At 42.7% G+C, this 21,738-nt stretch overlaps 1 protein-coding gene across 3 annotated transcripts in view; it reads right to left on the reverse strand.

The window, feature by feature from the left end:
• Positions 1–21,738, reverse strand: part of KCNK2 (potassium two pore domain channel subfamily K member 2) — a 106,859-nt gene that overhangs the window by 65,106 nt on the left and 20,015 nt on the right. Inside the window, exons 1-3 of one of the 3 annotated variants that reach the window (XM_042789854.1) lie at positions 14,394–14,562; positions 13,721–13,778; positions 11,551–11,861 (exon numbers count right to left, since the gene is read on the reverse strand). In XM_042789854.1, coding sequence (XP_042645788.1) covers positions 11,551–11,861; position 13,721 — 312 coding nt within the window. In that variant the 5' untranslated portion in view covers positions 13,722–13,778; positions 14,394–14,562. Of the gene's footprint in view, positions 1–11,550; positions 11,862–13,720; positions 13,779–13,873; positions 14,187–14,393; positions 14,563–21,738 lie in introns of those variants that run through there. The other 2 variants (XM_042789855.1, XM_032989539.2) reach the window with 2 other exon arrangements.

Consider the following 21,738-nt stretch of genomic DNA (forward strand, 5'->3'; position numbering starts at 1 on the left):
ACAGATATTCCCTTGATTTATAAACCCCAGTGTGCTGCATTATAAAGCCTACTGAATACAATCTGAGTACTGTTTCATTTCAATGGACTAGGAACTTTCATCAAAAGTCCTTGTACCTGCCAATGGGAACATGCTGTCTAGTGAGGACATCTTATGGTAAAGCACTGAATCAATATAATTTTACGGGACCGTTAATGTTTTATTACAGTTTATTGTTCTAGATGAATGCACTACCCAGAGCAAGGCACCTGTTTAGGTGGTGTAGCAAGACCAAGTTTTATACAGATCCAGATGTAAAATGCTTTCAGAGCTTTATATCATCACTACACAGTTTTGAAGCCATACTACCTCAGCATCTTTTATCTATAAGATGTGTCAATCTAAACCGCTCGAAGATCCATTACAGCTATGCATTTCCTAGCTGCACTACTCTGTACCTACAGACTTCCAGGAAAAAAAGATACAATTTAACCCAAAACTACTCTGTTGGGTCAGACTTAACAAAACACAACAGATGGCTTAAAAGGACAATTAGCCACTATTATTAGGTCTCTGATTTTAGCCAACTGCTAATTAGGAAAAGACTCAGGGCAAGTAGGCACGTGATGTTTTCTCTTCATACATCCTCCTACGTGCTGACCAAGCACAGTTTCAGGGACTTTCTGAGCAGGAGGCAGCATCTGCATCATGGTGTTCAGATTGGTTTGGGTGGATCATTTTACCATGAATTTATCTAACTACTTTTGGAGCTTACTTGTATTTTGGGAACCAAGTCATTCTGTGGCAGTAAGTTCTGCAATTTATTTGTGGATCATTTAAAAAGCATTCCCCATTTGTGATTTTTATGTGCTTCAAAGTAATTTTATAAATTCTTATGTTATGAGAAATACTTGAATAGCAATTTCTTATTTGTCTCTTTCAAGAAATTAATGATCGTATAGACCCATCAGCTGCCACTTTTTTTCTGAATTAAAGACACTTTTTTATTAAATAATATATTTACCTATTTAAATAAATCTGTTGAATATTGCATATAAGTAATTTTTCATTGGCTTTCTTTGTACCTTTACCGATTTACTTTACCAATTGTTTTAAACAGTTTTAGTTATAAAGGGCCAGATTATTCCTTTTTTTTTTTTTTTTTTTTCAATTATTAAACCCTTCTGATCTCAACCTATGAGTTTTACTTTTTTTTCCTTTCGAATTCTCCCCACCATCCCACTGGGTGGGCAAGGAGGAGTGAGCAAGTGGCTGAGTGCTGCTTAGTTCCCAGTTGGGGTCAAACCATGACAGTTACTAAGTTTCCAAATACACAGTACTATGCTTTCTTCTGCACTGTTCCCATGTTAGGGAGTGTCCTGGTTTCAACTTTTCTTTTAAGAAGCCAGCCTCAAATACTGACAAAGCTGCTGCATTATATTCCTTCAGAGTCTTCTGTAAGAGTCTTCCTTATTAACAAGCATGACAGTTAGGTAAGGTTGCTGCTTTACTGAGATCAATACTACTATCTCATAAAGTCTTTGAATGTTGCCTGCAGATTTTTCTGGAGGGGTAACTGCATTTTCAGTTCTTTGGACCAGAGGACATCTTTTCTCCTTAGTTTGGTCAGTGCCTATGAGCAGATCCTCATCTAAGAGTATTCCCAAGCATAATTTTAAAATAAAATAATATATAACATAACTCCTACCATATGTACATGTCAGGGCACTAATTTCAGGGTAGCATCTTTCTGACTACATCCACTGCACAAACTTACCAGAATATTACATATTAACATCTCCTTAGCCCAGAACAAGAACCCAGGCTCATGCAGCAGGTTTCCACTAACATCACTAAGAGCCAGGATCTCACCCTCGGTGTTCAAGTAGCAAGCAATTCATTGTCAGTGTTTTTAGATTCAATTCTCTCTGCCACTCTATTCTTTGTCTTCAGCCTCTTTTCTTGACTGATGCCTTACTTCTAGAGCAAACACAACCACTTAATTTGTCACAAGCTTGCCATGTCTTTCTTCCCTTCCTTCATAATTTCTTTCTGTCAACTGAGCCCCTTGGTTTATCCTAACTTATACAACAGTAGTAGTAACTCAGTGCTTTTTGAATCTCAGTACAGTTAGAATCATGAAAACTCTATTATAATCTGTACACTTATCACCTGTTGCAGCCTGTAAACACTTTGTGTAATCGTAACATGGGAATTTCTTGACTTGTAAAAAATTACTTTACAATATTAAAGTTAACTGACTGCCTCAGTGGCATTTCTTCCTAGCTTTTCTTATATTCCACCTACAAACTAAATTCTGACTTGAAAATCAGTTTCACTTCAGCACTACAGAACCAGTCAGCGTTAGAATAAGGATGTGAGCAGTTTAAATTCTTGAAGTATGTAAACTATTTACCTTCTTCCAGAGCCTTTGTCTGCTAGTTGCTTCACATGAGATGACTGAGGAATGAGCACAGATGGGGTCACCCAGCACACAGTACCCATTAAACACCTCTATGCACAATGATTTTAAGAATAATATTATATGGTTACAGTAAAAGTAATAGGTTTTTCTTCTTTAATGGTCTTTATAATGGTGAAAATTTGAGCTTTTTTTGATAGTAAATGGAATTGAGATAACATTTTAAAATATCTTAAAATTTTAGGAATTTAATTCCCATTTTTTAAGTTATGTGGATTCTTAGGCTGGCTCTGTACTGTATCTTAGGATAGGTATGAGTTGTGTCTGAGTACAAGTCCTAACTTGTACTACATCCAAACTTCCTGGCTTTACAATGTATTTGGTAATAAGATTTAGTAGAGCATCAGAGAAAAGAGGCAGAGACACTTGAGCTCAGAGTGGATAGGCCAGGCATGTCCTGCCTTACTTTCAAAAACAGGACCTGAGGTCCAAAAACACATAAGCATTGCTTTCACACTGTACTTTTTTTGCCTGAAATCAGGACACTGGGAAAAGGAGAATGACAATATAAAATCTCATTTTAATTGCATGTCAGCTTTTCATTTCCTACCTAATTTAGAAACACTTTCTGGTAAATACATTGTGCAGTTTTGTATTATCACATCCCTGTGTTCTCACAGATATCTGTCCGTAGAGGCCATGCTGAGCTACCCTTCCAGATTAAGACACAGAATTCTGTGACTTTTTTTCTGTCGAAATGAGAGATAAAACAGCCTTTCGAACAGCACAGTCATTTTGAGAAGACAGAAGACAATTCTCCCAGAGGACCTCTGGTCCTCTGACCCTTCAAGGAGTCAATGGAGATGACTGACAAAAGACAGCCTGTTGGTCACAGAGCCACATCCACTAAGCAGGGGCAGTGGCATTGCCACGGGAGAAATGCAGAGAGGTTACAGACTGAGACTGCCAGCCTCTGGTAGTCAGCCGCTGTCTCGCGCAGAGATCAGGCAGAAGTATGTGTCAAACCAGTCACCCTAGTGCTCATCTCCTTGTTCCACACCAGGCTCTGAAGACATGTTTTTGTAACATCTTCCAGTCACTTCACTTTTAAGAAATTATGTAACACAGCACTTCATTACTCAGCAAACAACTCTCCAGACTTCAGAAGCACATGCTTTTGAGCATATTTTGTATATATGCTTTTGAGCATGTTTTTTGAGCATATCTCTTGAAAGAGATTGCAATGATGTTTGTATTCTAATTCTGTGGCTCCATGTTTTTCTTTTCAGTCTGTATAACATATGACTGTAATCTTCACTGGAGACTAGTACCCAACACATTGAAGAATTTAAGAACTCTTTTCACCCTATGTTCACAATCTACTTGAACTAAAAATGTGTAGAAACATACTGAAATACATTTCTATTTCTAAATATGTTACAAACAGACTATGTATATAAATTTCATGTGTGTGCATACATATATATATACATATGTATACATAGACATTCAGGGAAGAGGGCTTTTCTTTGCTTCTTGAGATCAAAGACTGGAAGAATTATGCAGACAGATGCTCAGCAAAACTGACTTACTGATGAGTCATATCTGCCACCCTTTCTAAGACAAAAGCTGTCATTCAGATACATTACAGCTAGATAGGTTCCAGGATCTATAAAACTGTTCATCTGAAGTAAATGTACCCTTTAAGAGCCCCAACACAAGAAGCACTGAAAAAAGTTAGAAACCAACCTGCTTGAACAAAGAAGTGACAAAGGCCGTTAGAATTTATTTATTATTCTCCCAAAAATCTGTATTGCTCTTACACATATGAAGGACAAAGACTTCAAAAAATTCCTTTTGGTTTAACCTCCATGTAGAAAATAATTACGAAGAAGGGAGCTGTCCTTTCACTGGAGGGAATGCTCACAGGCAACAGAAAGTCTGGAAAAATATTCTCTCCCTCCAGGAGCTAAGTGCAGAGCCAGAAGAGGGGATCTGGCTGTAAGAGGAGAGCTGGAACCAGAGCAACCCTAAGAGAGGAGTGCACACATCCCAGGGGCTTCTGCAGCCCACCCAGCCTCACACAGCAGGTGGGTATCTGTGGGGAGGACAGATCTGGGTAAGGTTAGGATCTAAGGTCTTTCACAGAAATCTTTTACTTAATAAATATTCCTCTGATCTGGGGATACAGATAGAATTGGGGGGGGGGGGCTTTGCTGTGGAAGGAGACAATAGCATCTGAGCATTTATTTCTGACAAGAGTGATGCAGAAAGGAAATACTGAGGTGAACACTAGACTTACAGACTCAGCAAGAGGAAAAGAGAAACAGGATCTTACTGTACCAGTTAGGACTACCTACATACTTGAGGCTAATACATAAGCTCAAGCACTTTGATGGGCAGACACCTTACTAAGGACAGACATATGCATAGGGTAACAACACAAATCACAGTTCTTGTGCTTCATGTTTTAACTACTTTGTAAGTCATTCATTTCATGTTGCTTTGAAAACACCATCAACGGGCAGCTCTGCTACTGGTATTTGCAATTTGTCGTGAGCTTCATGTCTGAAATGCAGATGATACATTAAAAAAATGATGCAATGGTATTTTGGATCTCCAGATAAATAAATAAAATCTGCTGCAGCATCAATTTCTTTTATGCTGGTCTATCAATCTTTTCAAGGCTTTAAGGTTTACAAAGCATAAACATCTGCTGCTTCCAGGGTAGGATCCAGACATGGGATGGTTCCTGCTAATTTCAGGTGACGCTGGAAGGAATTGCAAAAGGGAGAGACTAAGAATATTTAGGGCTTAAACTGGTACATTCAAACTCCCTCAAAAAGTCCCTGCTTAGATAACCCATAAGCTACAGCTCACAGGACTGGTAATGTCAATAAATGTTGTGATTCAAAGAGTTAATAAAATTTGATTCAATCTTAATAGGCTTACCTAATAAATTTTAAATTTGTCTAAATAAATGTCAGATTTGTCTGAAAACAAGATCTTTGCATCCCTGTAACGTATTATCTCCAAAAATGATACAGCAAGCTCAAATACCTTCTAATCTCTGGGAGAGACAGGAGGATTTACACTTCTTTATTTTAACAGTTTTCTACACCATCAGAAAGGTTGCAGCTCAAGGAGCTTATCTGGCTGAAATAAAACAATATATTCCTGAGGATGCAGCAAAATTAGTTTCTTGGGACTACAATGCAAGTTGTGAAAAACCCTATGAAAAATACACAAAATCAGATACTGGCAGAGGTGCAACTTAATGTAGCTACCTACCTTGAACTATAAAAATGAAGCCACAGAAAACACATATTTTAAAGTAAAATATTTTTACAAGAAATTAATCACGTAAGAAGCCATGATGACATTCTGGTGATGCCAGTTTGATGAAAGAAACACTGCTCCCATGTCATTCATAACTGTGTCAGACTTCCCTCAAGAGAGATAAAGAAACACATTTTTCCTCAAGGAAGATAAAAAGAAAATACATTTTGGTCTCATTCACAGTCTAAGAGATGAATGGAAAGAAAAGAGAGAATGCAGCTGGTGCAGATTTAAGGTGAAAACAGGCATGGGACATGACTGTGGAGCTCAGCCCAGAGATCTGTTCACCTCATTTAACCACAAGCCCACACAGAACCCGAGGAGATCAACTTGTGAGATCAAGGTCAATTCAGCTAATCCTGGTTGTTCATTAATTCATTTTTGTTTGTTTGTTTTAAATGAAAGCACATTTTTGTGGGCATTCAGTTTTCAGAAGAAGCCACATACCCTGAAAGGGGCTAGACTTAAAATTCTACGAGTCCTTTATTGCTGAGACAGCTTGATGCAGCACCCTGAAAACTTGCTCAGATTTCAAAATAAAGGCTTTATAAAACAAAAATTACCACAAACAGCACTTGGAACACATTAAAGGATTGTGCTGTTTAGTGTGATATTATTTTTTCCACTTGTTAGGGTTTTCAGAATAAATATACTTCATGGATGTTTCTGCTAAAGGAACCAGAAATGAAGTATGTTCTGTTATTAACTTAAGTTTCCGTGTGCCTTTACTTGAAAACTCTTTATTAAATTTCAGGATTAACTCACAAAGCTAACTAAAAAATTCACACCATCTTGCTGGGACCCCCTAGATGTTTAAAATAATGTAATTGAAACTTCTCTTATTTCAAATTTTTATATGCAAAAATCATAAATTTTAGTATGCAAAAATAATACATTAAACAACTTGATGCTTGGGCATTAAAAAGAAGTTTTTTTCCACTTTGGTTTATAAAGGTCAACACTAAAACGAATAACTGCCGAGCAATATAGAAAGTTCTTCTCTTTTTTTCATCAGCTTTCTCTGTGACAGGGGGACAAGTACTCGCCTCTCATCACCAAGACATCCCACAGTGTGCAATACTGGTCACATCCTTACCTCTTAGGAAAAACAGGACTTCTGGGTGGGGGAAAAGCAAATTTGCTGTTGTTTCATACACGTCATTACCCCATAGGAGATCCTATAGAGGGAATGAGGTGTATGAAACAGCAGTAATAACAACTTTACCAAGCTGTTGGGTATCATATTCAGTCAAGCTCACCTGTCCCCAGGGACAAACTCTTAACCCCCGGAGATGTCACGAAGGTGTATGCATGTACTTCATGGCTGCGCAGCACTGCAGGAGGACATGCATGCAAGCTGAACATCAGCAATGTAACCTAAGGTCTCTTTACATTTGCTACTATGCACAGGTGCATAAATAGAGCAGGAGATTTTTCCAGGTACTTGGCAATACACTTTGTGCATCTGAGTTTGGAAATGGTCTCCAGTATTTTCAAATGTTTAGTGGCAAGCTTGCTATAGGGAACAGTAAATACAATAAAAGAGAACTAGAACTGGATTGAAATAATTAGATACAGGTTCTCTAATTAGAGAGTTTCTTCATTCTTTAATGCTTATTGTTATTTGCATGTGTATAGCTGTATTACTCCCAGGTTTCTGTCAGCTTCTGACAACAAAAAGCTCAGTGGTGGGGAAAATCCTGTTACATACAAGATGTAAAAAATCCCTAGTGCAAATGAAGATCAGGTTTATGTATTTTGTCACATATACATAAAGTCCACACAGTCTGAACTACATATACGCTTTTATTCTGTCACCTGGCAGTTACTTTCCATTGCATGGCAGGGCCAAGTTGAGAGCAGGTATGGACAGAGAAACCAAAACACCATCCATGATGAATTGTCAAGAGTTCTTCCTCCAAAAGAAGGAACAGTAGTAAAGTGTCTATTCACATCCTTTTCTACAACTTTATAACGTATTAGATGTTATATATAACCTTCACCAAACCAATACCTTCTCATCTGTTAGTAACTGGGATCCTTTCGAGACCTTCCAACAGAAACTTTAAAAACCAAAATTTAACATCAGACCACGCACAGCTTGCTGGTCTGTTGTATCCTCATTAGCCTCACCAAGGTAGCGTTTATATGTTCACAAACTTCCCTCCTGGGATATTTCTCTGGTTGTAGAGTTAGATATACCACCACCGGCTGCTGTGCACTGCCCACCTCGGCACTGTTGTGTACACCATGCAGTGATACACTTAATATTGTTGTTAATACTGGCTTCAGGCTGCAGCAAAAGGAGTTGAAATTGCCTGGAAAAAATGGCCTCTTGGCTGTACAGATATGCTCTGCATGACTTTTGCACATTTTAAGTACGGTACTAAATGGAAGTGCTCACAAAATATCAGAAAAAAAAAAAAAATAGGTACCTGGAAGCAGGTCTCAGGGTCATACATTGCTCCTGTTCATTGCAGGTATATTTTATTATAGTAAGGCAACAAGTAACTGAAGTGGTTTAGACTGAAAGAGATTTGCAACACTGGACCATGGAAGTCAGAGACAGAGAAGGTCATGAAGACCACCTCTTTGTCAACACACGAACAATTGCTGCTGGACTGGGCTGAAAAGTTATGAGGAAACCCAGGTCATTTTTCTGAGGCAGCCGAGGCTACCTGGCTGTCATCATCAGAGCACGCTACTTCATTAACTGCACGTTTTCTATGCTGCATAGCAGCTCTTTGTTGCCCTGCATTTCACATGTATATAAAATAAATAAAGTCTATAAAAGTATAATTCTCACCAAGTACACCTAGAGGAGCCATGCTACCATTGTGAAAATACATAGTTTCAGGAATGTGAAACCCAGGGAATAAAGCTGTGTGTGCTGAAAAGTTGGCAACAGGAAGCTGAACTTTGTGCCAAGAAGGTTTTTGGTGATTGGTGAGCTAAAATAAGGATGGAGAAGGCAGGAAGGAAAAATTCCCTATCCTGTGTGCATTTACAGAAGCACACAACTCTGTGATGTAATCAGCTCTGGGGCAAAAGGAAGATTTTAGCAAAGGTGATGGAAACCAGATAGCCTCTGCTTGCTAGCAAACTGGACTTTCATTCCACTTGCACAGGTTTTTTTAGCTGAATTTGTGCTCTCAAACTAGTCTCCCTAATTTTCTCACCTGACTAAGCCACCACACACTGTACTGGTGGGTAGCAGTCTTGGGATAGTCAAGCCTGGTTCAGAGTACAGATTAAATGGCGGATCAGAAGTTGTGAAGATTGAAAAAACCTGGCACGATAAGCACCTTGAGCAACAACTAGCCCAAACCAGAGCCAAACCAGCTGCTGCATTCCCAGAACACTAAGTTCAAAAGGAAAAGTTTATAATGAATTTCATTATAGTTTGACTCAGGTAAATACTTGATTAAAGAAGACATTACAGTCTGTAAACTCTGTAATTTTCTTCACACACACTAATCATTTCAGCTTCCTACTACACTAGCACATATTAATTTTCAGTTTTATAGCTTTCAGTGAATTCTTAAATATCATTTACCTTTTCCTCACACACTACTTATTTTTATTCATACAGACATCTAACGAAAACTGAAGAAACACTGCATTATATTGTAATAGCAGTCAAACATAAACCCAGAGAGACAAAGTGTATTCCAGTAACTTAGCTTCTGTGACAAAGTGGTAAGTAGGGAAGAAATATGACCCCATGGTTAAGATAGCAGCCTGGACTTGGAAAAGTGGATTTGAGACTCTCTTTTACCACTGCTTTCCTATTTCACTTTGGGAAAGTCACTTAATTCCCAACCCTTAAACAACTTCATGCAATTCATTATCACTTATTCTGCATAAAGAAAGGCACCCAAATGTATTTGTAGGACCAGTCTCCCTACAGCTCAGCTCTCCTCCTATAAAAGGACCGTAACAGCACCTTCCTACCTTCACATAGCAGAGTTCTTCACAGAGAAGCAGAAGGGAACAAGGAGAAATTAAGTTTTCCATTTACCCCAACAACAAGCAGAGCAAACTCTTCCCACAACTATCTGTCGTCCACGTGCCGTGGGAGGCTGTGCCTCCCCACTGTGCTTCACAAGTCTGTGTCTTTCTGGTCATGCCAAGATCGCTAGCGAAGATGGGAGCTGGTATTTGTGCTCTGATAATTGTACTGAAACTGTCATTTACTTTACACAGAGCATCAAATGGGCATTGAGTGCTGATGAAGCATTTTTTTATTACCAATCTGTGCTTCTGGGTAAGGAATCATAAATGCTAAAATATGTAAGTACTCCAGAATAAATTTCAATAGTTTTTGCCTTAAGGACCATCTCACAGATGATGTAAGATAACATTGCTTCAAAATTTCTATTTTTATCTTCACAAGTACAGGACCTGACCTAAAAATTTCATATGGGGATATTTATACTAGCTACAAGAGATTTCTTAAATCAGAATGTGCTTGTGGAGTTCTCTGAAAGATTATCTCACATTCTGCTGGTGAAACTACTGAAACATAGTTATTACACAGCATCAAAATTAGTATCGACAGCACCTCCTCAGGCATGCCTAGTCAGGACGCATGGCAATAGGAACTGCCTGACAGCCATTTAAAGGGTAGGAGTTTTGGAACACATTTTATCAACAAAGCAGGGGAGAAATCACAAAATACAAGACATTTCCCCAGCTTGCCTTCAAAATTCAGAAGCAGTGTGCCACAAAAATAATTTGGTACATCAGAGCTCTGCATTTAAAACTGGAAACCAAACAAAACAGGTGTCCATGCTGATGCCCAAGACAGATTGGTCTAGAGAGGTAAAATCAACTTCTAAACTCCCAGCTGCATCTGCTGTCAAAAACCACCTCCAGAAATGTTTGCTGCCCATGCAGCTGGCATGCTCCAGAGCTCGTGCTAGCCAGGGTCTGGATGCCCGCCACCCTCTCCTGCTGTCCCCTGCCCCATCTCAGGCTCTGTGGGCCCAGATGGCCCCATGGCTACCCTTAATGAAGGAGTCAATCCTTGCCAACTCTTGGCTGTTCACTCCAACGTCCCATTTCATTGTCTTATCCCCAGCACTGACATTATTTGGCAGCCCCTTGTTGTTCCCTGCAGTACCAGTGGATATTCATAAGAACATAGGATTTAAGTTGGAGGGGGCCTGGGATCTAGTTCTGTGCTACTGCAAGTAAATACTTCTTGTGGTTCTGAGGCAGGTGACCTGCAAGGGTAAAGTCATGTTAGTAGGAACACACCAATGTACATCAGTTGTGGATGTGCCTTTAAGAAGCGGAGAAAATTGAGATTTAAGACCAAACTAGCAAGTCCGTGGTACTTTCCTGTACTTAAAACAAAATCAATAAAAAGAAACACACAGCTGGCAGGAAAGCTAGCTTGATACAATCACAGTAAATTAGAAGTCCTTTAAGGCAATGGATGGTGTATTTTCTTCCTCAGAATTAGGCATTTCAAATATTGACAGACCTTGTAAGGCACAATCAATATATCAATTCCTTTGTGAGCTATTAATTACATATATTGCTGATGAATAATCATTTAATTAGCATAATGGGAAGCTTCGGTGAAAAGGCTGTCCACCAACTATACTGGACCTAAAAATAGCAATAGCTTTTCAACCATGAGGCTTTGCATGAAAATGCTATTGCTCAACTTCTGGTCTTAGCACTCGTTACATCGCCCGGCCAATATAGAGCTTTGCTAATAAAGTTTTTCCCCTGTATCACAGCGGTGCTATTTAATTTGTTCCCCTAAGGCCTGGTGACAAGGGTTTGGTATGAATTACCTGAATCAGTTCATCAAGCTCTGTTGCATTCACACAGGAATGCTGAGATACAAACGTCTGCTTCTGAATCACAATGGTGGTTTTCTGGGAGGTCTCATGAGGCTGCTCCAGGGCTTTAAATACTGTTGCTCCAATTATTAAATACACGACTACCACCAGAAAAATTGTTGAGACTGTCTTCCATTTCATAACATTAATGGCCGAATCACTTTCCTCCCTTGAAGAGAGCACAGTAGGCTTGGTGGAAAATGATAATCTTGGTTTGGAGTTCTGAGTGGCCGATTTGGGATCCAGTAAGTCAGGTGCCGCCACTGGCAAAAAAAAAAAAAGAAAAAGAAAGTTAATTTTTACCGTGCCACTCGGATTTAGTTAACTGAACTTCTTGCCAAGAGATTACAGAAAATCTGTTGCTTCCACCTGGAATTCTAGAATTAAACTGTTGAATTTTTCCCTTAAATCCCGTGCCACCTTACATCAAATCTGCTGCTCTGAGTAGTACTATCCATTTTACAGGCATATACACATTTGTAACATTTTTTATATGCATCTGTCCCCTTATGATATTCAATCAGTTCCAAAATTCAGATTTCCCCTACACTCTTGCATTTCATTAAATTACTATAAGGTGGTGTTTTGCTGCAGAGATTCTTTACATCCGCTGCTCTCTTAAGCACTGCTAAGCAGCTTTCCAGCTGTGTTTTACCTCAGCATAACAGAAGAAGCAGAAACATACAAATCCTTCTTTCTCTCACCAATTTTGTCCTGCACTCCGACAAACGCCGAGAACAGTTGCACAATCACTTCCGAACTCCCCAGACACAACCATAAAAAAAATACATTGCTCATCATACCGGTCTTAAAGTGTTAATTGCATATCGATTACACCTTTCAAAAAATACCGGTAAAACATATGTGTACTTACTGGAAAAGTCACCCATTTGTTAGAGCGTGTATTTTTGTTTACAGCTGCAAAAACCCACCGGGTTAGGAAAAGAGCAGCTGAGTGTGTTATCAAGTATCTTGGTAACTCATGTGACTACTAGCAACTACATGGGCACTAAAAAAAAAAATAATAATACCCGCCACATCAAGCGCAGGTAAAGTTCCCCTGTGGGAAGACGGCCACAGCAGTTGACCACACAAGCTATATTTAAATTGTTTTGAATTACAAGTACATTTCAAACGGCCACGACACCGCTCCCAGCTGCCGGTGGGAAAAGCCCAGATCTAAATCTAGAGGAAAGTCTCCATCAGGACGGCGAAGGAGGTGGGACGCGTCCCCGGCAAGGCTGGCGGTGGCATTTGGCAGGGCCACCCCCCGGGCACGCGTGGGCTCAGGCACGCACCTCGGCGCCGGGGACAGGGGCCGGGAGGGAGGGAAGGAGGGAGGCAGCCCCTGGCCCGGGCCGAGCGGGGACCCCGGGGCACCCCGCACACCCCGCGGGCCGGGCGCCGCACACTCCACGCGCGCCACAGTCACGCCTCCCACTGCCACTGCCACGGCCCCCGCCCCACGGGCACCCGCGGGACGGGCACGGCTCTCCTTCCCTCCGCCCCCCCGGCCTCGACCCTTAGCGGGGGGACCCCCCCGCCCCGCCGCCTTCCCCTCTCCCGTCGCAGCCCCCCCGGGGACCCTCCGAGCCCCCCCCAAGGCCGGTGCCGGGGGTCGCGGCGCTCCCGCTCTCGCTCCCCACCGTCCCCGGCCGGGGCCGCCGAGCCCCCCCGGAGCAGCGCCGACCCGCCGCGGCCGCCGGCGGCGAACAAAGGGAGCGGGCACCGGGCACCGCCGCTCCGCCCCCCGCCCCGCGGCCGGTGCAGTGCGCTGGGGGGGGGGGGGGGGGGCGCCGCCCCCGGAGGGAGCAGCCCCGGTGCAGCGGGCAGCGACGGGCGAACACCACCTCCCCCCAACCTCCCCCCCCCCACACACTCAGCCGCCGCCGGTGGGGATGCTCCGCGGCGGGGGGCGGCGGGGCCGGGGCGCGGCGCCGGGCCGGGAAGGGAAGGGATGGCAGGGAGAGCAGCCAGGCAAAGGTACAAAGGCGGCCCGGGCCGCCGCGGCGTGGGGAGCATCCCCGGGGTTCCCCCTCGCGCCCGGGCGCGGGGGAAGAGGGGCGCATGCAGCATCCGCAGGGCTGGGAGAGGGGAGGCACGCCATTGTGCTCGTACTCACTTCTTATTTACCGACCCGGTGCCCTCTCCTCGCTCCACGGGCAGGCATTTTTTCAGGGCTTGGGTAGATACAGACAGAGCAAATTAAAAATAATTTTTTTTTAAAAAAAAAAGAAAAATACAAAAAAAAAATAAAAGAAAGGAAGAAGCAGACCGAGAGGAAGAGGCTGATGGATGGGTCTGGCGGCGAGGGAGCGGCAGGGGCGAGCGGGCTGGCAGCGCGGATCCCGCCGGCTCCCCCCGGCCCCCGGGCGAGCGAGGTGCCTCACGTCGCGCATCGCGCATCGCACATCGCGTGTGTGCGAGTGTGTCCGTGCGTGCCCGTGTGCGCGCCCGCGCCCGTCTGCGTGTGCGTGTCCGTGTCCGTGTCCGTGCCCGCTCCGGTGCGCTGGGGCGCGCGGAGCAGCCCGAGCCCGCCGATGCCTTTTTGTGGGGCGGCAGGCAACCGCGCCGCGGATTGCACACCCCACCCCCACCCCACAAACCGCCCCCCTCCGCGCCCCTTCCGCGCCGCTCCCGGCCCGCCGGGGGGGTGCGCGCCCCTCCGCGCCCCTTTCCGCGCAGGCAAGCCCCGCAGCCCTGCTGGGTGGCGGACAGATGCTGCAGGGGGAAAAAAAAAAAAAAAAAAAAAAAATGGCGGGGGGGGCGGTGGGTGGGGGGAGGCAGAGCGGTACCTGCGGAGACCAAGGTCTCGCCTGGAACCGAGCGAGGAGAGAGGCGGGAGGGAGGAGAAGGCACCGGCCACCCCCAGCGGCGAGGCAGGAGCTGCCAGCGGTCCCCGCTCCAGCCCCAAACGCGAGCGCCTCGCCAGAGCCTCCCCGTGAACTTTTGAACTAGCCGAAATGTCACCGCGGCGGCGGGAGCCGGGGGGGACAAGCGGGGAGACCCGGGGCCCCGCGGGGCTGCGGGGCGCGGCGGCCCCCGCCTCCCCGGCTCGGCCTGATTTGTAACCCCTGCGCTTTGCAGCCCGGTGGTTCGCCGCAAGGAGTTAACTAGGTGGGATCTCGGAGTCAGGGATGGTAGCTGCTCTCCTATCGCTCGCACCGCCAGTGCACTGCCTCCTTCCATTTTAGACTGATAGATACATCAGAAATGCTGCTTCAGCTGGGGTTTCTGCCACTAAAAAGCCTGGAATTATTCTTGTTATCTTTGCCACTTGCTAAATCCCTGATTTCCCAGTCATCTAACCCCTGTGACATTATTTATCCATGGGTCAGTTGTTCACACTGAGGTGATGAACATCTACACTCACCTAAAAGGCAGAAGTGGATTTACCAAGTAAATCCCCAAACTGCTCCCACAACCGCTCTCTAAAACATCTCTGCAAACACGTTGAAGAAGTACTCACCATAACAAATGGGTATAGGTCACAAGCATTTAAAGCCAGAGGCTGTATCTGTAAAATGGCCAAAGTCAGTCATACATCGGGTGTTTAATGGGCTATAATCCCGCTCAAATCAGCAGCACCATCAGCAAACACTTTAGAAGTCACTTATTCTAACGCTTCTCCGTATCAACGTGACATGATACAAATGAGCGTAATATTGAGTTCCTCAGGACTCCGATTCCAGCCCCCATCAATCACGCCAATCTGCCTGGGGTGCGTTCGCACGTCTCCACGCGATGGATGCAGCACAGGGCAGGAAGCCACCTCTGCGATTTCAGCTGGAGCCGGAGGCATCGCCAGGAACCAGCGAAGCAGCGGCTGGGGAGCCACCGCCGTTGGGCCCAATCCCACGAACCCTTCCGCAAGGAGACCTTCAGTCATATGGTCGACTTCACCGACACAGTCCCAGTCCTCAAACAACAGAAGAAACGTGAAATGCCCGTTCCTGTCTACTGATGCGCCCTTGCTCAAGGGATTCTTGAAGATGAAAGATTTTCACGCCTGGATCTTTTTTATACCAGAAAAATCATCATCTTTCTCCCAAAATGATCTCTTAACCAGCAGCCTATGGGAACCCTGTCTGTTCCTATCTCATGGAAATGAATCGTTTCACAGGATTTCTTCCAACATCCTATGGGAAAACAGACATGAAAATTTTCTTCCATGATGACCAGTGTCTACATAAAATATTGTGGAAAATAGTACTACATGCCTTTCTGTAGCAATCTAAATATTTGGAATAAGATTTTGTTTTTCCTTGAGTGGAGGAATTATTATTAAAAGCTGAAAAAGGGTGAGACTTATTGCCTACAATCTGAAATCAGTGGAGAGCCTCCCGATAGCTTCAGGAGGGTTTGGACCAGGCCTTAAATTTAGGCATTCCACCCAATGGCAGAAACCATTTTGAGATCCACTCCAGGAATGACTGCACTTGTGCCTTAACTTTGATAGCTAAAGAGCTGTCTCCGAAAGTAATTATTTCCATTAATTGCCTAGTAAATATCTCCAATGTCTACTTTCAGTTGGCTGATATTTTCCACCTATTGTGATCTCAGATGCAATCCTCAGCTGGATATTACCACTTACTTAAAGTGGACTTGAGCTATGCTTTCTCACTTCTACCAGGGATATAAACACTCCACATATGGCAGGTACCTTTGGTGACAGACATCTTCAAATCAAGCAAGAAAACCAGCAACTGATTTTGTGGTATACAACAAAAACTGTTGTGTATAGCAACTCCTGTTTTCTGGAGGCCTTATATAGCACCAGCATTTATTCCGTGGAGTTGTGCCCTCCAATATCTGTATTGTAATGTACACCACACTTTGTTTGAATATTGTATGTGACCATTTTGCCCTCAAATTTGGAACTGACATTTGACCGGTTTGACACATCAGGCCTGAGCTTTACTGAACAAACACACTCAAATGCAGCATATCACTGACAAAACATACCACCAACCAACACGGACAAGATTAAGTAGTAAAATGGGCTACAACAACAGAGCTCCAACCTTGCTGGCAAATGGACTTGCTGCTGAGCCAAAGAGACTTATCTGAACAAATTTGAAAAAAAAAAAAAAAAAAAGCTTCTAAGATTAAGTATATGCAGTTTTGTGTACTTCATGCTAACATGAGAAAGACTGACAAAGTACAGGACTGTCAAATGTCTGAAAATGTATTTGGCATGAGTTTGGGATGGCCACATTACTCCCAGACGGTGGCTGCTGGAAGCTGCTCAACTCTCTGAAACATTAAAAGTAGGCTCAGCTGAGAGAGACAGGCATGCATCATGCAGAGGAAGTCAGAGTTGCATGATAAACATAGCAATCACATATTCCTACAAATAACAGCTGTAGATGATCTAAACATAGCTTTGATAGGACAGGAACACACTTGTGAGGAAATAATTATTCCAGAAAAACATCTCCCTAGAAATACCAATTTTAAAAGCATACAGAAAAAGTACCCTTACCTGTCACTAACACTTTTGTTTCCTCTTTCCAATTGCAGGAGCCGTCCCTTCCCTGCAAGGCCATGAAGAGCACTTGCCTTGTGCCCAGAGCAAGGGGCTCTTGGTAAGCCCCCACTTCTGGGTGCAGTAAATGCCTTTCTCCTTCAACCAGCTACGTAATAGGAGGTGCCACAGGTTCCAGCCTTCTTCACTCATATTTAGTTGCCGAGGATTTCTCTGTTCCCAAGGGACTGTTATGGCAAGGCTTCCAGTGAGGGCATGTCCCTCACCAACTTCAACAGACTAGTCATATGGGCCCCTATTTAATTTGCCACAGGGGACCCGCGCCTTGGGTCAAACAGGGTACTGCTATAGGCCTCGGCCTTGCTGTGGAGACAACATCTTCCCCTCTAAAGGCAACGATGCTTCCTCGTGACATGAGAGCCAGGAAGCTCTGCCTCTCTTCAGAATGGGCCAAAACAGCTGAAGTCAAGGATAAACCTTTGCTACTGCTAAGTTTTATTACAACACAGCTCAGCAGAAATACTACTGGACTTACTTAGTAAGTTAATTTTAAGGCTTATTTTACTTATTCAGCGGGACTTATAAATGACTTGTCTCTTGACTTCTTTGGAGACATTAAAAGATCTCTGTCAGTTCTTTATGGTTAATTATGACATTAAGGCCATGCCATGTTACTGTATTCTGCCATTAAACCATTAGTCATATCCTGCTATGGGAATTTACACTAAACGAGAAACTAATGGCATACATCCTGCTTCTCCTCGGAGCGAACAAGAAGACAGCCCGTGTGTTTCCTATGCAGCAAGGACGCAGGGCTGCTCTCAGTGACCATGCCGAGCCTGCACCCACCCAGCCCAGCACCAGCATAGGGAGGGCAAGGAGAAGGCAACAGGCAGGAGACACTTGCAGCCGAGCGATACGGAGCCCTCATCTGCCTCTGAAAATGGTAAAGCCTTAAACCAGTCCCATTTAAAAATATGTGATCACTTTGAATTCACGGTTTTAAATGTGTTAAGCATATGTGGTGCAACTAGAATAAGTATTAATGAGTTTTGCCTCACTAGCAAGCTATTAGATCTACCATGAGTGTCTGTCTTACAGCGTGATGAATTATTTGTTCAGCAGAAAAGCCATTGTTTCTCACCTCATCAATTACTAGAAAAAATGTTTACATATGCCCATCTATTTTCATACAGCTCAGTTGTCAGTTTTAATTAGGTTCTAATTCTTTCCATCACTAGTAATTCTTATCTATTTATCCACGTGCAGCAAGTGGGAAGTTGTTTTAAAACCCATAAAGTATTCGCTGCTGTAATTAATATTGTGAATGTGTATTTTTCTTTACTGGCTTGCAAATCTCCCAGTGGGTTTCCTCCCTGCCTGTGTCGTGTTACCAGACCTAATGGGATTTATTTGTCACATGTTCTGCCACTGTTTTTTCATATTTTCCTTCACAAATCTGTTATGCTTGGACAGCTTCAGAAGCAACAATTATAACTAACTTTTCAATGACATTCTCATCAATGATAAATGTGGATTGCCATATGTCACCTTCATTATGGATTATTTATGCACAGGAAAAGCTCTACTACTACTTTGAATTACGGATCTCCTTGAGGGAAAGCCAGTGGTGCTTTGGGATGATTACAAAACGTTTTTCTGTAATCATCAAAATGTTCTACAAAATTGCTGGTTTGTAATTTGTCTTTTAATTTTACTAGTTGTGGTCTCTTCAAAATAGGAGACTGACAATGGGAATATCTAGATTTTATATCTGGCTGTCCACACCCATTAGTAGCAATCATGCAACTGTCCTCATGGATTTTCATGGCACTACTGGATGATTTATGAGATGGAAACCTAATCTCTGTATTGTCTTTGCAGAATGGAAAAAAAAAATGGTGTGTTTTGAAAGAAAAAGAACGTATATACAAGACTGCACACATCAGACCTGACAAGAGAATGGCCAAAGTGCATGCTGACTCTAAAGGTAGTTTTCCTTGGGTAAATAAACAGGTTTAAAACCATGTCTTGAGGAGCTGAGTGTTTGATTTTTATATTTGTGAAGTACTACATCCACATTTTAGAGAACTCTGGAAATAGTGACACAGACCTATGGCATAACAATCTGTAAATAAAATTAAATACAGACAGAGGACACTGGAAATCACCTAAAACAGCATTAGTGCTTTTTTTGCAGAGTAATCCACAAATAAAATTTGGAAGAAACAAAACAAACCAAAGACCAGAGAAGAGAAAATAGCCTAGGCAACACTAAATAAGTATCATGCAGGGATAATGAAAGAACTTGCTAGCAGAAATAAAGAATACAAATGAGGAGATGAAAAAGGAGAACATTAAGTATCATCTATGTTTTAAAACCACCAGACTTATTCTACATGGCAGTAACCATTAGCGAAAGTGGAGTGATATCTATGAATTATTTTCAAATGTGCACAAGAGACTCCGTTTTCTAGCAGTCTCTGCATGAGAGATATGTCTGGAAAAGATGCTACAGATTTTTTATAGAAAGACAGCATTTGGTAGCCTTTTTCTTGTTTTGTTTTTAATATGATAGCTTTTTCTAAGGATAGACTTCTTATTTTATCTCTTCTCAACTATTTTGTCATTTTCTCCTCCCCCCATGCCAGGCACAGAGCTCACAAATCAGTGTGAAACTAAGCTGTGCGCTAATGCTAATGTCAAAATATGGCAGTTGTAAGTAATGGCTAGTTAATGTAAAGAGGCATAGAGTTTCAGCTTTTAAAACTCTGAGCAAAAAAAGTGTCTTCCAGATTCACACTTAATAACCTAAACAGAGGTGAAGTGCGAATTTCATATCACATTAAAAGTCTGACTTTGAAAAACAGGGCACCACAACTTCAATAGCTTTATCTGCAAAGGATCACCTGCCCTTTCCAGGGACCAAATCTTTCTGCTGTGATAAAGATGCCACTAGCACCATGCAGGCAGAAAGCTGGGTGAACAGAGCCCAGCTTTTGTAAGGTGCTTGGACAGCAAGAAGCATAAATTGCTGCCATTCAGATGCATGGTGCATTGGCATTGCTCAGCACTTCCATCCTTGAACACTCTTCCCTCTCTTGTCTTTAAAGTGTAGACCTTGAAATTCTGGGCTTGGTGGTTTAATCTTGGCCTGGCATCTATGGATTGTGTTGGCAGGAGGAAAGGCTACAGGTTCATACTCATCTTTTCAGCTTTAAAGTATCTGCTAACCTATCTTTGTATTTTTGCTAGAAATGAGGTCTTTCAGTTGTGTTGTGCCACTGATGTTGAGCATGCAAGGAAATTCATCCACTGTCTTGTACAGTTTCCTGGTTTACTTTCAGGTGTTAAAGGGAACATTAAAAGCTGGTCTCCAGCTCCAAGGAAAACGTAGGTACAAAATACAGGGGAAGATTGACCCACGTTTTCCTCTTTGCACAGCACATATAAATATACCCCAGATGTAAATACGCCAGGCACATAATAGAACCAGATGCACTTAGGATTGTGACTGTTGAGAAAGTTACTTTGTATATGACCCCTTCACATAAAACAGCTAAAATTAATATGAAAATTGCATCACATTTTAGCAGCCTGGTCATGAAGGCTGCTCTATTTCTAAAATTCTCAACATCTTAATATTTTTATAAACACTTGCCCAAAAAGATCACTTGCCCTATCGCATAAATGGGCAAAGTGAGATTGTAAAAAGTTCGTTACGCTAGTGTAACAGGTATACTTCAATAAAAATAAGTATTTTTCTAAATTACTTATATTTGCAACAGATAGAGCATAAGTGACCCCTTGTAACAATTTATGTAAACTTTCCGTGATTTTTTTTTTTTGTTAAAAACGGGAGTATACCAATTTAAGAGGCATGATTGCCAAGAAAAGTTAATAGAAAAGCCATAAAGAAACCAATTCCCAAAATTATTGCTCTCCTAGATTTTCATATTCTTTCTCATAACAGCTTCAGACATTAAGGGGATTGCTACTCAAAAAGTTTACTTAAGGCTTTATTCAGTAAGAATATCTCAGTGGAAGAAATACAGCAAAAACAGTGAGGAAGGAAGCCTCAGGCTGAACATTTGTACCAGATTCTTGGGGACTGACTGGCAATTTCTTTCTTTTAGAGGGAAGATCTGATTTGTCTTGCTCATAAAGATTGCCTAGAATATTTTGGAAAGTCAGCTATGATCACAATATTGTAACTAGTAAAGTAGACTAGTGGGAAAAATATCCCTTATTCCTAATTTACAAGGTCACGGGGAGTAGGTCCTGCATCCTGCTAGCAAATCTACAGAGAAACATGTAATCCAGATGGGAAAGATTTTGGATATACCCGTACATCTAAGCAGAACCCCACACAAGGAGCCATATGGGAATTCAAAGCAAGCTGCTGCATGCATAAGATTGTGCAGCATAACCCAAAAATTTTGCCAGCTCCTGAAGGTAGGGCAGGTACGATCTTCACAGCAGCACACTCCAACTAGTAACTCTAACCACTCAGCATGGCAAAGTGGCTCAAATACTGTACTTCCATGGCATGTATGTGTTGCCTCCCTTTCTGGAGTTACCTCTATTTCAGCTACTTCGGGGTTTTCTCTATCGTTGTGCAGGGGACAGACATCTGGCTTGGACAGAGGCGC

The sequence above is a fragment of the Tyto alba genome, unplaced genomic scaffold (genome assembly GCF_018691265.1).
Source record: "Tyto alba isolate M040663 unplaced genomic scaffold, T.alba_DEE_v4.0 Super-Scaffold_16, whole genome shotgun sequence".
Taxonomy (NCBI): Eukaryota; Metazoa; Chordata; class Aves; order Strigiformes; family Tytonidae; genus Tyto; species Tyto alba.